A 13970-nucleotide genomic window follows, 5' to 3' on the forward strand; every position below is an offset into this window, starting at 1 on the left:
CCTTCGTGCCTGCCTATCTGATACTAACAGGCGGAAGAGAGTAGTTGCCTTCGTACCTGTCTATCTGATGCCAACTGGCGGAAGAGAGTAGTTCCCTTCGTGCCTGCCTATCTGATACCAACTGGCGGAAGAGAGTAGTTCCCTTCGTGCCTGCCTAGCTGATGCCAACTGGCGGAAGAAAGTAGTTTCCTTTGTGCCTGCCTATCTGATACCAACTGGCGGAGGAGAGTAGTTCCCTTCGTGCCTGCCTATCTGATACCAATAGGCGGAGGAGAGTAGTTCCCTTCGTGCCTGCCTATCTGATGCCAACTGGCGGAGGAGAATAGTTCCCTTCGTGCCTGCCTATCTGATGCCAACTGGCGGAGGAGAGTAGTTCCCTTCGTGCCTGTCTATCTGATGCTAACAGGCGGAAGAGAGTAGTTCCCTTCGTGCCTGTCTATCTGATGCCAACTGGCGGAAGAGAGTAGTTCCCTTCGTACCTGGCTATCTGATGCCAACTGGCGGAGGAGAGTAGTTCCCTTCGTGCCTGCCTATCTGATGCCAACTGGCGGAGGAGAGTAGTTCCCTTCGTGCCTGCCTATCTGATGCCAACAGGCGGAGGAGAGTAGTTCCCTTCGTGCCTGCCTACCTGATGCCAACAGGCGGAGGAGAGTAGTTCCCTTCGTGCCTGTCTATCTGATACCAACAGGCGGAAGAGAGTAGTTCCCTTCGTGCCTGTCTATCTGATACCAACAGGCGGAGGAGAGTAGTTCCCTTCGTGCCTGCCTATCTGATGCCAACTGGCGGAGGAGAGTAGTTCCCTTCGTACCTGTCTATCTGATGCCAACTGGCGGAGGAGAGTAGTTCCCTTCGTGCCTGCCTATCTGATACCAACAGGCGGAGGAGAGTAGTTCCCTTCGTACCTGTCTATCTGATGCCAACTGGCGGAGGAGAGTAGTTCCCTTCGTGCCTGTCTATCTGATGCCAACTGGCGGAGGAAAGTAGTTCCCTTCGTGCCTGTCTATCTGATACCAACAGGCGGAGGAGAGTAGTTCCCTTCGTACCTGTCTATCTGATGCCAACTGGCGGAGGAGAGTAGTTCCCTTCGTGCCTGTCTATCTGATGCCAACTGGCGGAGGAAAGTAGTTCCCTTCGTGCCTGTCTATCTGATACCAACAGGCGGAGGAGAGTAGTTCCCTTCGTACCTGTCTATCTGATGCCAACTGGCGGAGGAGAGTAGTTCCCTTCGTGCCTGTCTATCTGATGCCAACAGGCGGAGGAGAGTAGTTCCCTTCGTGCCTGTCTATCTGATGCCAACAGGCGGAGGAGAGTAGTTCCCTTCGTGCCTGTCTATCTGATACCAACAGGCGGAAGAGAGTAGTTCCCTTCGTGCCTGTCTATCTGATACCAACAGGCGGAGGAGAGTAGTTCCCTTCGTGCCTGCCTATCTGATGCCAACTGGCGGAGGAGAGTAGTTCCCTTCGTACCTGTCTATCTGATGCCAACTGGCGGAGGAGAGTAGTTCCCTTCGTGCCTGCCTATCTGATGCCAACTGGCGGAGGAGAGTAGTTCCCTTCGTACCTGTCTATCTGATGCCAACTGGCGGAGGAGAGTAGTTCCCTTCGTGCCTGCCTATCTGATGCCAACTGGCGGAGGAGAGTAGTTCCCTTGGTGCCTGCCTATCTGATACCAATAGGCGGAGGAGAGTAGTTCCCTTCGTGCCTGTCTATCTGATGCCAACTGGCGGAGGAGAGTAGTTCCCTTCGTGCCTGCCTATCTGATGCCAACTGGCGGAGGAGAGTAGTTCCTATCGTGCCTGCCTATCTGATGCCAACTGGCGGAGGAGAGTAGTTCCCTTCGTGCCTGCCTATCTGATACCAATAGGCGGAGGAGAGTAGTTCCCTTCGTGCCTGCCTATCTGATGCCAACTGGCGGAGGAGAGTAGTTCCCTTCGTGCCTGCCTATCTGATGCCAACTGGCGGAGGAGAGTAGTTCCCTTGGTGCCTGCCTATCTGATACCAATAGGCGGAGGAGAGTAGTTCCCTTCGTGCCTGTCTATCTGATGCCAACTGGCGGAGGAGAGTAGTTCCCTTCGTGCCTGCCTATCTGATGCCAACTGGCGGAGGAGAGTAGTTCCCTTCGTGCCTGCCTATCTGATGCCAACTGGCGGAGGAGAGTAGTTCCCTTGGTGCCTGCCTATCTGATACCAATAGGCGGAGGAGAGTAGTTCCCTTCGTGCCTGTCTATCTGATGCCAACTGGCGGAGGAGAGTAGTTCCCTTCGTGCCTGCCTATCTGATACTAACAGGCGGAAGAGAGTAGTTGCCTTCGTACCTGTCTATCTGATGCCAACTGGCGGAAGAGAGTAGTTCCCTTCGTGCCTGCCTATCTGATACCAACTGGCGGAAGAGAGTAGTTCCCTTCGTGCCTGCCTAGCTGATGCCAACTGGCGGAGGAAAGTAGTTTCCTTTGTGCCTGCCTATCTGATACCAACTGGCGGAGGAGAGTAGTTCCCTTCGTGCCTGCCTATCTGATACCAATAGGCGGAAGAGATTAGATCTCTTCGTGCCTGCCTATCTGATACCAACTGGCGAAGGAATGTAGTTTCCTTTGTGCGTTCCTATCTGATACCAACAGGCGGAAGAGAGTAGTTCCCTTCGTGCCTGCCTATCTGATGCCAACTGGCGGAGGAGAGTAGTTCCCTTCGTGCCTGCCTATCTGATACCAATAGGCGGAGGAGAGTAGTTCCCTTCGTGCCTGCCTATCTGATGCCAACTGGCGGAGGAGAATAGTTCCCTTCGTGCCTGCCTATCTGATGCCAACAGGCGGAGGAGAGTCGCCGCCTCTATTTCGCCCTTATCACCTAACCTATAAAGACTACAAAGTACAGAGGAACTGAGAACACCAGCTTGAAGGACACCCCGCTATCAAGGACAGTTTATGAAGTCTCTTGTTAAAGGCACCCCGTATATATTTGGCAGTGTTATGGGTAAAGGTATACTATTCTATGGTTCCAGCGACCATGAAAGCTGACCAGCTTCGCCCAAATGGTTTACCAGCTACGAGGAGAGAATGGTTGGAGGGAGAGGAGTTTACTGCAGTAAGAAAATTGTAGAGGCAGACAGAGTTTGTTGATGTCAAAGTTGGTTAAGTGTCATTTGTTTGTTGACCTCGACTATTGTCTAGTTTCCTTTGACCGTAATTTGCCAAAGGAAACTAGACAATAAGTTACCTTCTATGGAGATTTATGATAATCAGAGGGATTTATAGAAAAAAAACTAGAGAGTAAGTTGCGTTATATGAAAATTAATAATGATCAGAGTGATTCATAAAAAAAAATTAAATAGAGAATTAGTGATGGCCCCAATTTGAATAAGGTTTCCACAGCCTCCTCTTTTATTTGTTTCTGCTGTTCAAATGATTGTTTTCGTGATAAGGAAAGTCACGTAAATGAAACTGCTGTCTTTTTTTTACATCACAAGGAAAAATTCAAATACAAGTTCAAATTCGATCCTAATTAAAAGCCATGTCAAACCATAACAATGTCCAACCCCTGAGCAGTTTTAATCAACATTCCATCGCTGACCTTATGCCCGAGGACGTAATAATCTGTCAAACGCTCAAATCAATGATCGAAAACAGAGAGTGAAAGTCTACTTTAGGAATGTTCTAACTTCATTTATTTATTAGTTCATTTTCGAAATTAATCTGATATGAGCTTATGCGTCATTCGCGTTTTGAAAACAAAAATATGTTTTTTTATTCAAATTTATTTGTTTAAATTACTTTACCTCAGTATTTATTTATTTATTCATTCGACTTCGCCATAACCAAAAGAAAAATAACAACAACACAAAAGAAAAATAATAAACCTAACAAAAACGAAACACTGGTCAGGGATCCGCTACAGACTGGGCCAATTACAGTGGTCCCCTTTCAAGTAGCTTTATTTTAATTGAAATATAGTGAGGAGACACAAGATAAAATTCAAGTAGTATAGGTCCCTCTTTGCTCGCTAGCTGCCACTATAATCTGCTATGCAAAACGCGAAGCTCCAACATGCCGTCTCTGCTGTCTCTTTTCTGTTTTTTTCTTTGATTGCTAGCTGCCACTTAAGTTTGCAATGCAACAACGCGAAGCTCCAATATGTTTATGTTGCATCTCTAAAACTGATTTCTCTTTTCTGGTTTCTCTTTGCTCGCTAGCTGCCACTTAAGTTTGCAATGCAACAAAGCGAAGCTCCAATATGTTTATGTTGCATCTCTAAAACTGATTTCTCTTTTCTGGTTTCTCTTTGCTCGCTAGCTGCCACTAGTTTGCCATGCAACAACGCGAAATTCCAATATGTTCATGTAGCATCTCTGAAACTGCTGTCTCTTCTCTTTTCTAAATCGATGACGAGGAATGACTGTCGACAGTAGATCGCTAAGGCAAGACAGTTCCCGACGATGCTAATGACAACCTAGCTCAGCCGACATGAACACCATATAATGCGCTAACGAGTCAATTGAGGAACGTCCCAGATCATTGAAACGGCTCTTGCAAGAACTTTGTGTGGAAGTCTCTTTTCTGGACTTCTGATGAGACATAAAAAGCAGTAATCTCTCCCAAATAGGGTCTTCTTAGGGCAATGACATAAACAATAGGAGCGGTGATGACATTATTTTCAAAGACCAGCTGTTACTATAATACGTTCCTGGGGCTCGATGCTCTGACAAATTAAACGGTTGTTAGCAAGTGCTTAGAGGCGTTTAAGTGTGCCCCTATGATAATTTCGAGCAGTACTTGTGTAAATAAATTGTTATCATCCCAAAACTTGCTCGCCCTTGTTTATTTAAAAACTAGGATTTTTTACTCATTGCTATCTGCTATTGTTCTTAATCCTTGCTTATCCCTTAACAGCCTGTTAACAGCATGTACATTGCAAGAAAAAATGACATTGTGACATAAATTTATACAACAAAAAAGCAGTGTGGAGGGAAAGGGGGAGCTAGGTGGTTTTAAATCCCTTCTTGACTCCCCCCCCCTTTGATCCCGAAAAGAGCTGATTTTTAATCCTACGCTTTATTTATCAGACAGCAGCGCCTGTTAGCCTTGTCCCACGACTCATTGTGTTCATAGTTGGCGGGGTCACCTATTCAGAGACAAGGTCAGCATACGAGGTACGCTATAGGTCACGTGTTGCGTCTTTGCTTCACAGTCCGAGACGAAGGAGGGCCCGCCGTAGCAGAGGGAGGGGCTGATATTTAAAAAAAAAACATAAGGTAATGATCAGGAAGGCGTAGCTGTCCTCCTCCCAGTTTTCTTAATCTCTTTTAACAAACAACACACGCCACCACCGCCAGCAATATTTCGCGTCCTGCTGAAGATGCGGGTTTTTCTGTTAAAACAGACCCAGGTTATTGGGAGTTCGGAGGTGTAATTATCTGACTTTAAGAATGTGGATCCTTAGTCTTCTCTGAGAAGGACGTAAAGGCGGAGGTCTCCTTTTCAATGCTACACTGCTGCAGAAGACTGTAGGAGCGAACCTAAAATAACCGCTGGGGGCGCCGGCCCTTAGTACTAACCTACATGAAACATAAGATATACGACTGCGGAAAATCTACGCGGCTGTGCAAATGCAAGACTTCAGCACGTGCAACCACTTTTGACAAGGCTAACGTTTGCGCCGCCGTCCTTTAAAGTCTTTGGTTTGCCATTGAGATATATTTGTGAGCTGCTCGAAGCAGTTCTTTGACGTATTAAACAATAAAGCATATCAAAGTCCTAATGTGGAAAACCCACCCAATTCGACATGACGCAAGAGTGAGCTAGCAGATAGCTAGATGCTGTATCCACATATCTATACCGCTATTCCAAACGACAAAGGCACTGTTTCCGTGTGTCAAAAGCCTAAAACTGTTTCACAAACTTACCAATCAGAGGGTACAAAGTGTTTTGGTTACAAATTCGCAACTTTATTAACGGGAGTGAGAGGGAGTTTAAGCACTTAATTTTTTTAAAGGGGCAGCCTCATTGCATATCTGGAGTCAGTGTTTATTGTAGGCTTTTAATTGTCTGCAAAAATTTGAACTTTAAGCTGTCAATGCATTGTTAAAATAATTTGCAATATTTTACTGAAAGCTGTGTTTATTGACAGTTTGTGGTCATTTCCTTGAATTTAAGTCTCCCACATGTACCAAAGGCTCATAAGTCAATATTAGAATTTGACTGAAATTCGTTGTGTCCGGGCCGGAGAGCTATTGCAAAGCTATTACCATGACACTGCCCCTTTAAGCGAATGTTCTCAGAATACTCAAAATCACTGACCTTTATGTTTAAGGTGAGCAGAGCAAGTGCCGGAAGGCAAGAGTGGGAAGTCTTGATTGGTGAGTTATTATTCTCATGTGCAAACAGCTCAGCATCATCGAACATTGTCGGCGCAATATTACCGAGGTTGTTTTCAGATAATAGGGGTCCTGTGTATTTTGAGCGCGAAAGCGAGGCTTTGACAAGTCATTTTTTACGCATTTCAAACACTTTTAACTATGATTTTTAGATTTACGATTTATGCTCAAATGACACACCTTCAATAAATAAATAAAAAAAACTCTAAGCTCGCAGCTAGATGCTGAATTATGAGAGGGCAAATCCAAACGTGGTCGAGTATAGGCATGAGAAGGCGCCTCAGGCAGCCGGCCATACAACTCTTATCTGACTTACGGATCACAGCTAAGATCGAAATTGTACGTTTTGTGAAGGGGGAAAACAGGAGAACCAGGAAAAAACCCACGGAGCAAAGGCGAGACCTACTAACTCAACTCACGTAGGAACCGGGAATCGAACCCGGAAACATAGGGGTATATGAGGCACAGAAACTACAGAGTGACGCTCTGCCAACTGCGCCACCTGGGCTTTCCAGTGGGAGAAAGTAATATCTACGTATTCATCGAGAGCCCTCGGGACATTATCCTATTGCTAATTTTCAGGGTCCGATCAAATAACCACGCCCCAAGCCTACCTTGATAAGCTGCGTAACCTTCCAACGTCACCATAAGGGAAAAGACACAAAGAGGGAATACAACATGCATGTGAGTTAATTTTAATTATCTTCGTCTGAAGTCATATCGTATAAAAGTGTAACTATCTAGTTTCTGAACTGTGTATGGTTGAACTTGTCTATTGTTACATGCTTTGGTATTTCTATTTATATCATTAAGGAATACAGTTGAACTTTTATATAACGGACACCCTCGGGACGGAAAATCTGTCTATCCATGGAGGTGTTCGCTAAATGGAGGTTTGATTAAATCTTGGAAAGTGTCCGTTAATAGAAATCGTTCCACTGTAGCCATAATACGTGAATATAGACATAACAAGCAAAGTAGTATTCTCGAGGGATATAAAAGTTGTATTTCTTTTTCTGTTTTCAAAACATCGTATTTTCATCACATCCTTATTCTAGATATATTTATCTAATTCGCTACTTCTAAGGCTGAAATCCATCCTGTCCATCGATCTTATATAATTTGATAAAATTCTGGTTTCTAAAATTTACAAAAATAATTCACAACGTAGTATGGTGGTTATCAAGGTGCAAAATATGGCTTTTTTTAAGAATAATTTCTTGCATTTTGACATACCGTATGTGACATATGTGAGTAGAAAGTGTTATATAAATATCTTTTGTATAGAAGATTCAAACTGCTGCATTGTTTTCGTAAGTATCGTTATTTACACAATCCATAAGAATGTCCTTGTCCTGAAATTCCAGAGCACTAAACATCGATACCTTACCGTTCACTCAGCTACCTACATACCCACCTACCCTGACGACAAGGTTTCCCCAGTCTTACTTCTTAATACGAACACTTTAGCTACCTTACTACCTACAATTATGGACATCGATACCTTCCCCTATAAACCACACACCCATCCACTCTGATGAAGACACTTCAAGCCTCATATTTAGTAGTCTTATTCCGTCACTCTCTTGGAACCATCCCCACACACCGAATTACTGTATATCGATACCTTCCCCGTACAAACCACTCCCCTATAAACCCGGATATACTACATCTAGACGCCCAATAATGTAATGCAAAGTTTATGTAATAAACAAAGGCTATATGTCTTACTTCCTAGTAGGAATACTTCGGCTTCTCCACTTGACCCGTACTCGGGAATCAGCCCCCGTAAATCCCCCTCGTACCCTCATGACCCTGCTACATTACATCTAGAAGTCTTACAACATAAGCATACATTGCAGTACGAAATCTTCAGCTACTCTACTTGACCAGTACCTGGGATTCGTCCCCCGACTCCAAGTCACTGGATGTCGACCCTCTTTGCTTGATCTTCGTGAACAGCTCCGGCATACAGTCCTTATACGCTAGTCCAGACGCCTGTATAATGACTTTGCTGTTGCTATCTAAACGTGCACGAAGTTTTTGCTCAACTTGCTCTTTCTTCCACATCTTCTTCCTCTCTTCTTCCAACTGTAAGTGCTCCTCCGCCGTTAGTTTCATTGAGGTTTTTCTTGACACTGTTGGTGTGCGTGGTTTGGGGTCGAATACAGGGGCCTCGGGTATTACAGGAATGGGCGCTGGCTTAGATTCTGGAAGTCCATTTGGAGGGACGGCTGAACTATTCTTCAGAATTGAGGGTGGGTTCCCTGGGCAGCTCGTCGAAACAGTGTTTTTAGGGATCGATGGTGAGACAATAGGTTCAGTCTTCATGTTGTTTTTTGGTCCCGTATACTTAACGCCTTCGGTCCTTTTATCCATTGATAGATAGTTGTTTTCCTTTTGGTACGGCGGTGGAATATGTGGCATCCCGGAAATGTAACCTCTATTTCCTGCCGTGTTTTGAAGATGACTTTGCTGCTTGGGTGTGGCTTGAATATTCTGTTGTTTCCTCGGTTCTTCTATTCTGAAGTCATCAACCTTTGGGACGCTTTTCAGCTTGATTCTACCAAACTCCGGAGACTTATCAGACAACATTACTCTATTTGCCGGGTGCGTATTGCGTTCTTTGATGACATTGGCGACGATGCTTGCCGAAGTTGTCCCAGAAGAACTTTTCTTGGTATGTGTCCCGCTTGACTCGGTTAGATTTGCGTTTTCCATCTTAAGCTCATTTACCTTCGGAGTATCAGGCTTCATTAGAGTCTCAAGAGGGCTTTTTGTTGCCTTGTTCCCTTTCTGATTGAAACTCGGTTTCTTTGTGATCGTAGTTTCAGTGTCTTGTACTGCATGCCCAGGCTTGGACACTGGATCCTGACCCGGTTGAAACCTCTTAATGCCTGCACTGACGTTGATCGGAGGACTTGGATCAGGTTCCGTTTGGGTTGTGTCCTTATTAGGGGTCTCTACGTGATGCAGTTTTGGTAGATGCAGAGGTTCTGGCTCCGCCTTGTCTTTTTGGTCGGGTCCTTTCACGTTTACTGTCGTTTTCTTCAAGAGTGGTTGTACGAATCTTGGCGTCTCATCGACCTTTTTCTCCGTCTGGGGAAGTTCAACGTGATGCAACTTCGGGAATTGAGGTGCTTCCACTTCAACTAGAGGCTTATGCTCCGGCGCCTTCTTCAGAAACGGCTTTTCAAATGTCACCGTCTCTGCCTTTGTATCTTTAAAAGTAAACGTGGGAAGGCTTTTAAGGTTGTCCCGAAGCTTATTGACCTCATTTTTTTCCTTGAGGATACTGTCTTCTTTTGTAGTGTTGTGAGATACAGAGCGTAGGGCTACGGAGAACTCATTGGGACTCTTCTCGATCTCCTTGGGGATGTAGCTCTGATTTGTAAAGGACTTGGCCTGGAGGTTCTTCTTGTTGCTCAGCTCTTCCACTTCTTTGTACCCGCTGGTAGGTTCGTTAGACTGCAACCGATGATCATACTGGCTGGATAGGTTAGCCGCACCGAATGGAATCTGTACAGTGATTGGCTTATTATTGTTTATCGACATAGCAGGAGTATTAACAACGTCCGGCCTCTCCTTCTTTAGATCGCAAAAGTTCACCTCCACCTTCGTGAGCAGTGCATCGTCCTCATCATCTGCCTCATCCCCATGTCTAGACAGAGCGTCGCAGCCTTCACTGTCCACACCCGAATCTGACGGGTCGGCAAAGCTATTCTTCCGCGTCCCGCTCGATCCACTCAAACTCTCTTCTTCAGCACTTGGAGACTCAGAAGTCGATGGGTTCTCGATTCTCTCCGCATTGTGATTGGGAGAGTTTGCGCCTTGTGTGTTTTGAATATCCGGGTAATCAGGGGGCGGGAAGGCTTCATTAGGCACCTGGTGTACAAGCACTGTTGTGGAATAAGACATATTGTCTTTCTTCGTGTCTTGAAGGTCAACGTTATTCGCTGTTTTGTTCATCGACTCTTTACGTTTCTCATCCACCTCGTACAAAGAAAGAGGCTTTTCTTCTGGTTTTTCCGTGTCAGCCGGGTAGTCTGGTTCGGGTAGCGTTAAAGGTTCCTTCCATACATCATGATCGAGGTCATGTTCACCTGCTTGCTTGTCCAAAGCTGGGGGTACAGATGACGACCTTTTTCTTGCCACGGGACGCTTAGGGGACTCTCCCATTACTCCCACCTCATCGTCAAAAGACAGCGACTTTGTATTTGATCTCTTGCTCTTTTTCTTTATCGTAACATCGATTGTGCGAACAGTCCGAACATCATTCTCACTTCGAGCATGCTCGACACCATTCACTAGTATCCCTTTATGCGTCTCATTTGACTTCGTGTCGAAGACCCTATCATTACCGTCTTGGTGTAGCTCTTCTTCCGTGAGGGGCCGGTGCTGTGGGAGTCTCTGGCCTTCCGGCCACTTAATTTCATCTGACTGTATGCTTGCTCTTGTGGAAACCTTTGCTCTTGTCAGAGTATCCTTACACAGGCCGTCTGAGTGTCTCTTGGCGAGTGGACCGTCCTCTCCCTCGAGATCGATCTCTTGTGTATGGGCTTGCCAATTTGCTTCATTGTCCCTCTTGCGTCTTTAAAGAAACAAAGTTCATTGTATAGTTTTGGTAAATTGTAACCGGGTTAAGAAGGTCGCCATATTAATGAGGGCATTTTTTGAAAGTAAGTAAAGCTGCCTCTATTAAAGAAAGCCAATCGCGCACTTAACCGAGTGACAAAACTCTCCAGTTACCCTCATCTTATCCAAGCGAGTGACTGGGGTACTTTTAATCAAAAAATTGTTGCTTCAGTATTTGACTTCATTTGTGATTGGGTATGTAATGAAAACAATAACAAAGAAATAACTGATTGACACTCTTTGAAATCTAGATTGTGCAGGGCAGGGTACAACCAGAAGAAAGACTAAACCCATAAAAACAATCAAAAACAGAAAAATCTGGCTCTTTACATAGGGGCCTGTGAATCCCTCGTCTTCTCGGATGAGGAGGAGGAGATTCTTTACACACTTTCTCAGACACATAATTATAAACTGAGTAGATCAGTTCGTAGCTATTGTACTGAGGAGTGAGAAGTGGAAAACTGAAACAGGTATATCAAAAAGAATTGATGCTCCGTACTTAGGAAAAGGGGCTGGCAGGCCAATGAAGGAGGGCAAAATCACGAAGTATATAAAACTAACCTTCTCTTTTTCTTGCAGATCATACATGTGACGATAACGATAAAAATGATAAGAAGCAAACCGCCGCCAGCACTACAGCCTATAATCCAGTACAAATCACTCATCTCTCCTGCGAACAGAACGTCATAGAGGGTCAGACGGATGGAAAAATAAACGACACAGAGACGGATGGATAGAAAGCAGACAGACAGACAAACCTACGGACGTAACGTCGTGGAAACTTGAGAGTTTGCAAACATTTTATCATTTTCTTTTTTAATATACAATAAAAAGCCCCACAATTCTTCATGTAGTTCTAATCATTTTAATGCAACATATTAAATATATCGATGTTAATAGGGTGGTTTACAAAACACCCCATGACAATATTGATTTATAGAGAAAGTCAGAACGCGCTAAGAATGCACAAATATTAGAATAAGACTGTTAGGATATATACAGTATTTCACGTTTTGGGGGTTGGGGCACTCCATGTTTTCAATTTTTTTTAGCACTCAGGAAATATAACCAAAAGTGAAAACATAATTTAGTGCTGAGGAGGTAAGCCGTAATATTGTGCACAAGTTCAGTATCTATTTGAAAGTGTCATGTCGCGTTGAAAGGCACATTTCTGATCGTAAGTAAAACGTCTACTCTCTGCTCGTTCATTCAACCTTGCGTCTTAGGCTTCCTTTGAAAAAAGAAACATATTTTCTCGCGCGTATCTTTAAAGGTACTTGCTTGACCTGCGGCTATAGGTTTCTGACGAGACCTCTCTAAACGGAGAAATACTAGTCTCCTCTGATCTAGATTAGGACTTTGTTATTATCCTTCAAGGCAGCGCATTGAGCTATAAATAGATGCACCCGTTTATAGATGCATTTCGATTAAACGAATTGCCCGACTTCAACATCTTGGCAAGGGTAAGAGAAGGAAATGTATCAACTAAAAAAAACGCTTCAAGTTTTAAAATAAAATAGTTCACTGCAATGAAACACGGTTTTCCTAAATGTCTGTCAAAATATTTTTCAGCTTCAGAGCACACGAAAATTGCTTCTAATGATGTTCTGTCATAACATATTCCTTTTCTTGTTTAGATAGTTTTCATTTTTGTTTTTCAACCTGAGGAATAGCGCAGTGTGAGGTTTGTTATGCGCAGCTCAAAACCCACCAAAATATCATTCCATCGACATCCAGATGCCTGCAATAGTGTCCAAACCCTTTCTTATTTCGAGAGGTAAATAGATTCGGTCTTTTTTCCTGCGCCCATGCGCTCTAGCGAAGATTGGAAAAATGAAAAACTCAATTCGATATTATAATTTTAAGTCAAAAAGAAACCATAATGAAACAAAGTTCTCATAAAAGATGCATGCCCTTCATTTGGCAAACGGGTGAAATGTTGTCTCTAATAGATACCGGTTTATTTGAATTAATATGCATAAGTATTTGATAAATTACTCATTGGAATTCTGATAAAGGACCGAAAAAAGGGTTTGATCTTGGTTATTTCAGAAACGCCAAATACATTATTGATTTCAAACTGGAAAATTATATTTTAGCATTGCAGATATAATCTGTAAATTTTTATATGAGTAAATACAGCTTACAAATTATATGCATCGTTGCTTTGTGCTACTTTGCAAAATCTTTCAATCAATTTAGAGATATGCATTATTTTGGGAACTTGTAGGCTAATTTATTTTACAAAAACTAACGTTAGAAATGTTAAATGGAAATTCTGAGGCGCTTTCGGACGTATTTATTGTGTTTTAGCTTCTTTCCCATGCCTGTTTCCATAGCGGATAAGAAGTTAATGAACTGAAACAGCCTTATAAACTATATTGAACCTGCAAGATTCCTATCTAAATCATGACATCGTTATCTTTGCCCAAACTTTGACTTATAGAGTAAAAATGTATTAAACAAACCCAATATAATTCACAAAATATTAAGATAATTTGTATTTCGCGCAGACTATATAAAAAATGTTACTTAAATTTGGAAGTCATGAAATTGAAACTCTAAGAATCATCGACCAATATCACTTTAGTGTACTTACAGAATATAGTACCCGGTTTCCCTCGTTGTTGACTGAGAATACTTGATAGTTCGATTTTCCAATTGTTACCGTGTCTTAACTCATACAGTTACGAAGATTGTAAACCTAAAATTTGAGCCACTCGATCTAGTGCCCCTAATTCGTGACGTCACAATCTCTACGTGAATGTGAGCTTCAAAGAAAGACCCATCATTGGCATAAATGCGAGAAGATTCGGTGTCTCTCTAGCTCAACGGGGCACGCATGGGACACAGACGAAAAGGTTGCATGAATAGCCATTTAGTGTGTCCACGCGAACTTGTCATGCGAAGAGCAAATAAACAATAGCAACTAAGGGGAACGATGGAATGAAACGTGATGGGATTATAAGTA

At 43.5% G+C, this 13970-nt stretch overlaps 2 protein-coding genes across 3 annotated transcripts in view; one reads left to right on the forward strand and one right to left on the reverse strand.

The window, feature by feature from the left end:
• The window catches only part of LOC5515343 (syntaxin-binding protein 1), a 50697-nt gene extending 38849 nt beyond the window's left edge, over window positions 1-11848 (forward strand). Inside the window, exons 27-30 of the mRNA XM_048730992.1 lie at window positions 5054-5140; window positions 6301-6346; window positions 6947-7048; window positions 11579-11848. Of these exons, the coding sequence (XP_048586949.1) occupies window positions 5054-5140; window positions 6301-6346; window positions 6947-7014 (201 nt within the window). The 3' untranslated portion in view covers window positions 7015-7048; window positions 11579-11848. The remainder of the gene's footprint in view (window positions 1-5053; window positions 5141-6300; window positions 6347-6946; window positions 7049-11578) is intronic.
• LOC5515344 (triadin) lies at window positions 7044-13900 on the reverse strand. 2 transcript variants are annotated; one of them, XM_001635426.3, is made up of 3 exons: window positions 13599-13900; window positions 11561-11669; window positions 7044-10955 (listed from the first exon to the last, which is right to left on the reverse strand). In XM_001635426.3, the coding sequence occupies exons 2-3, from the start codon at window positions 11662-11664 to the stop codon at window positions 8246-8248; spliced, it is 2814 nt and encodes a 937-aa protein (XP_001635476.2). In that variant the 5' UTR covers window positions 11665-11669; window positions 13599-13900; the 3' UTR covers window positions 7044-8245. The 2 variants fall into 2 exon arrangements, with proteins under 2 accessions (XP_001635476.2, XP_048586948.1); XM_048730991.1 differs by lacking the exon at window positions 13599-13900 and adding an exon at window positions 12711-12857.
• Window positions 13901-13970: the final 70 nt, after the last annotated feature.

Source organism: Nematostella vectensis, chromosome 8 (genome assembly GCF_932526225.1).
Source record: "Nematostella vectensis chromosome 8, jaNemVect1.1, whole genome shotgun sequence".
Taxonomy (NCBI): domain Eukaryota; kingdom Metazoa; phylum Cnidaria; class Anthozoa; order Actiniaria; family Edwardsiidae; genus Nematostella; species Nematostella vectensis.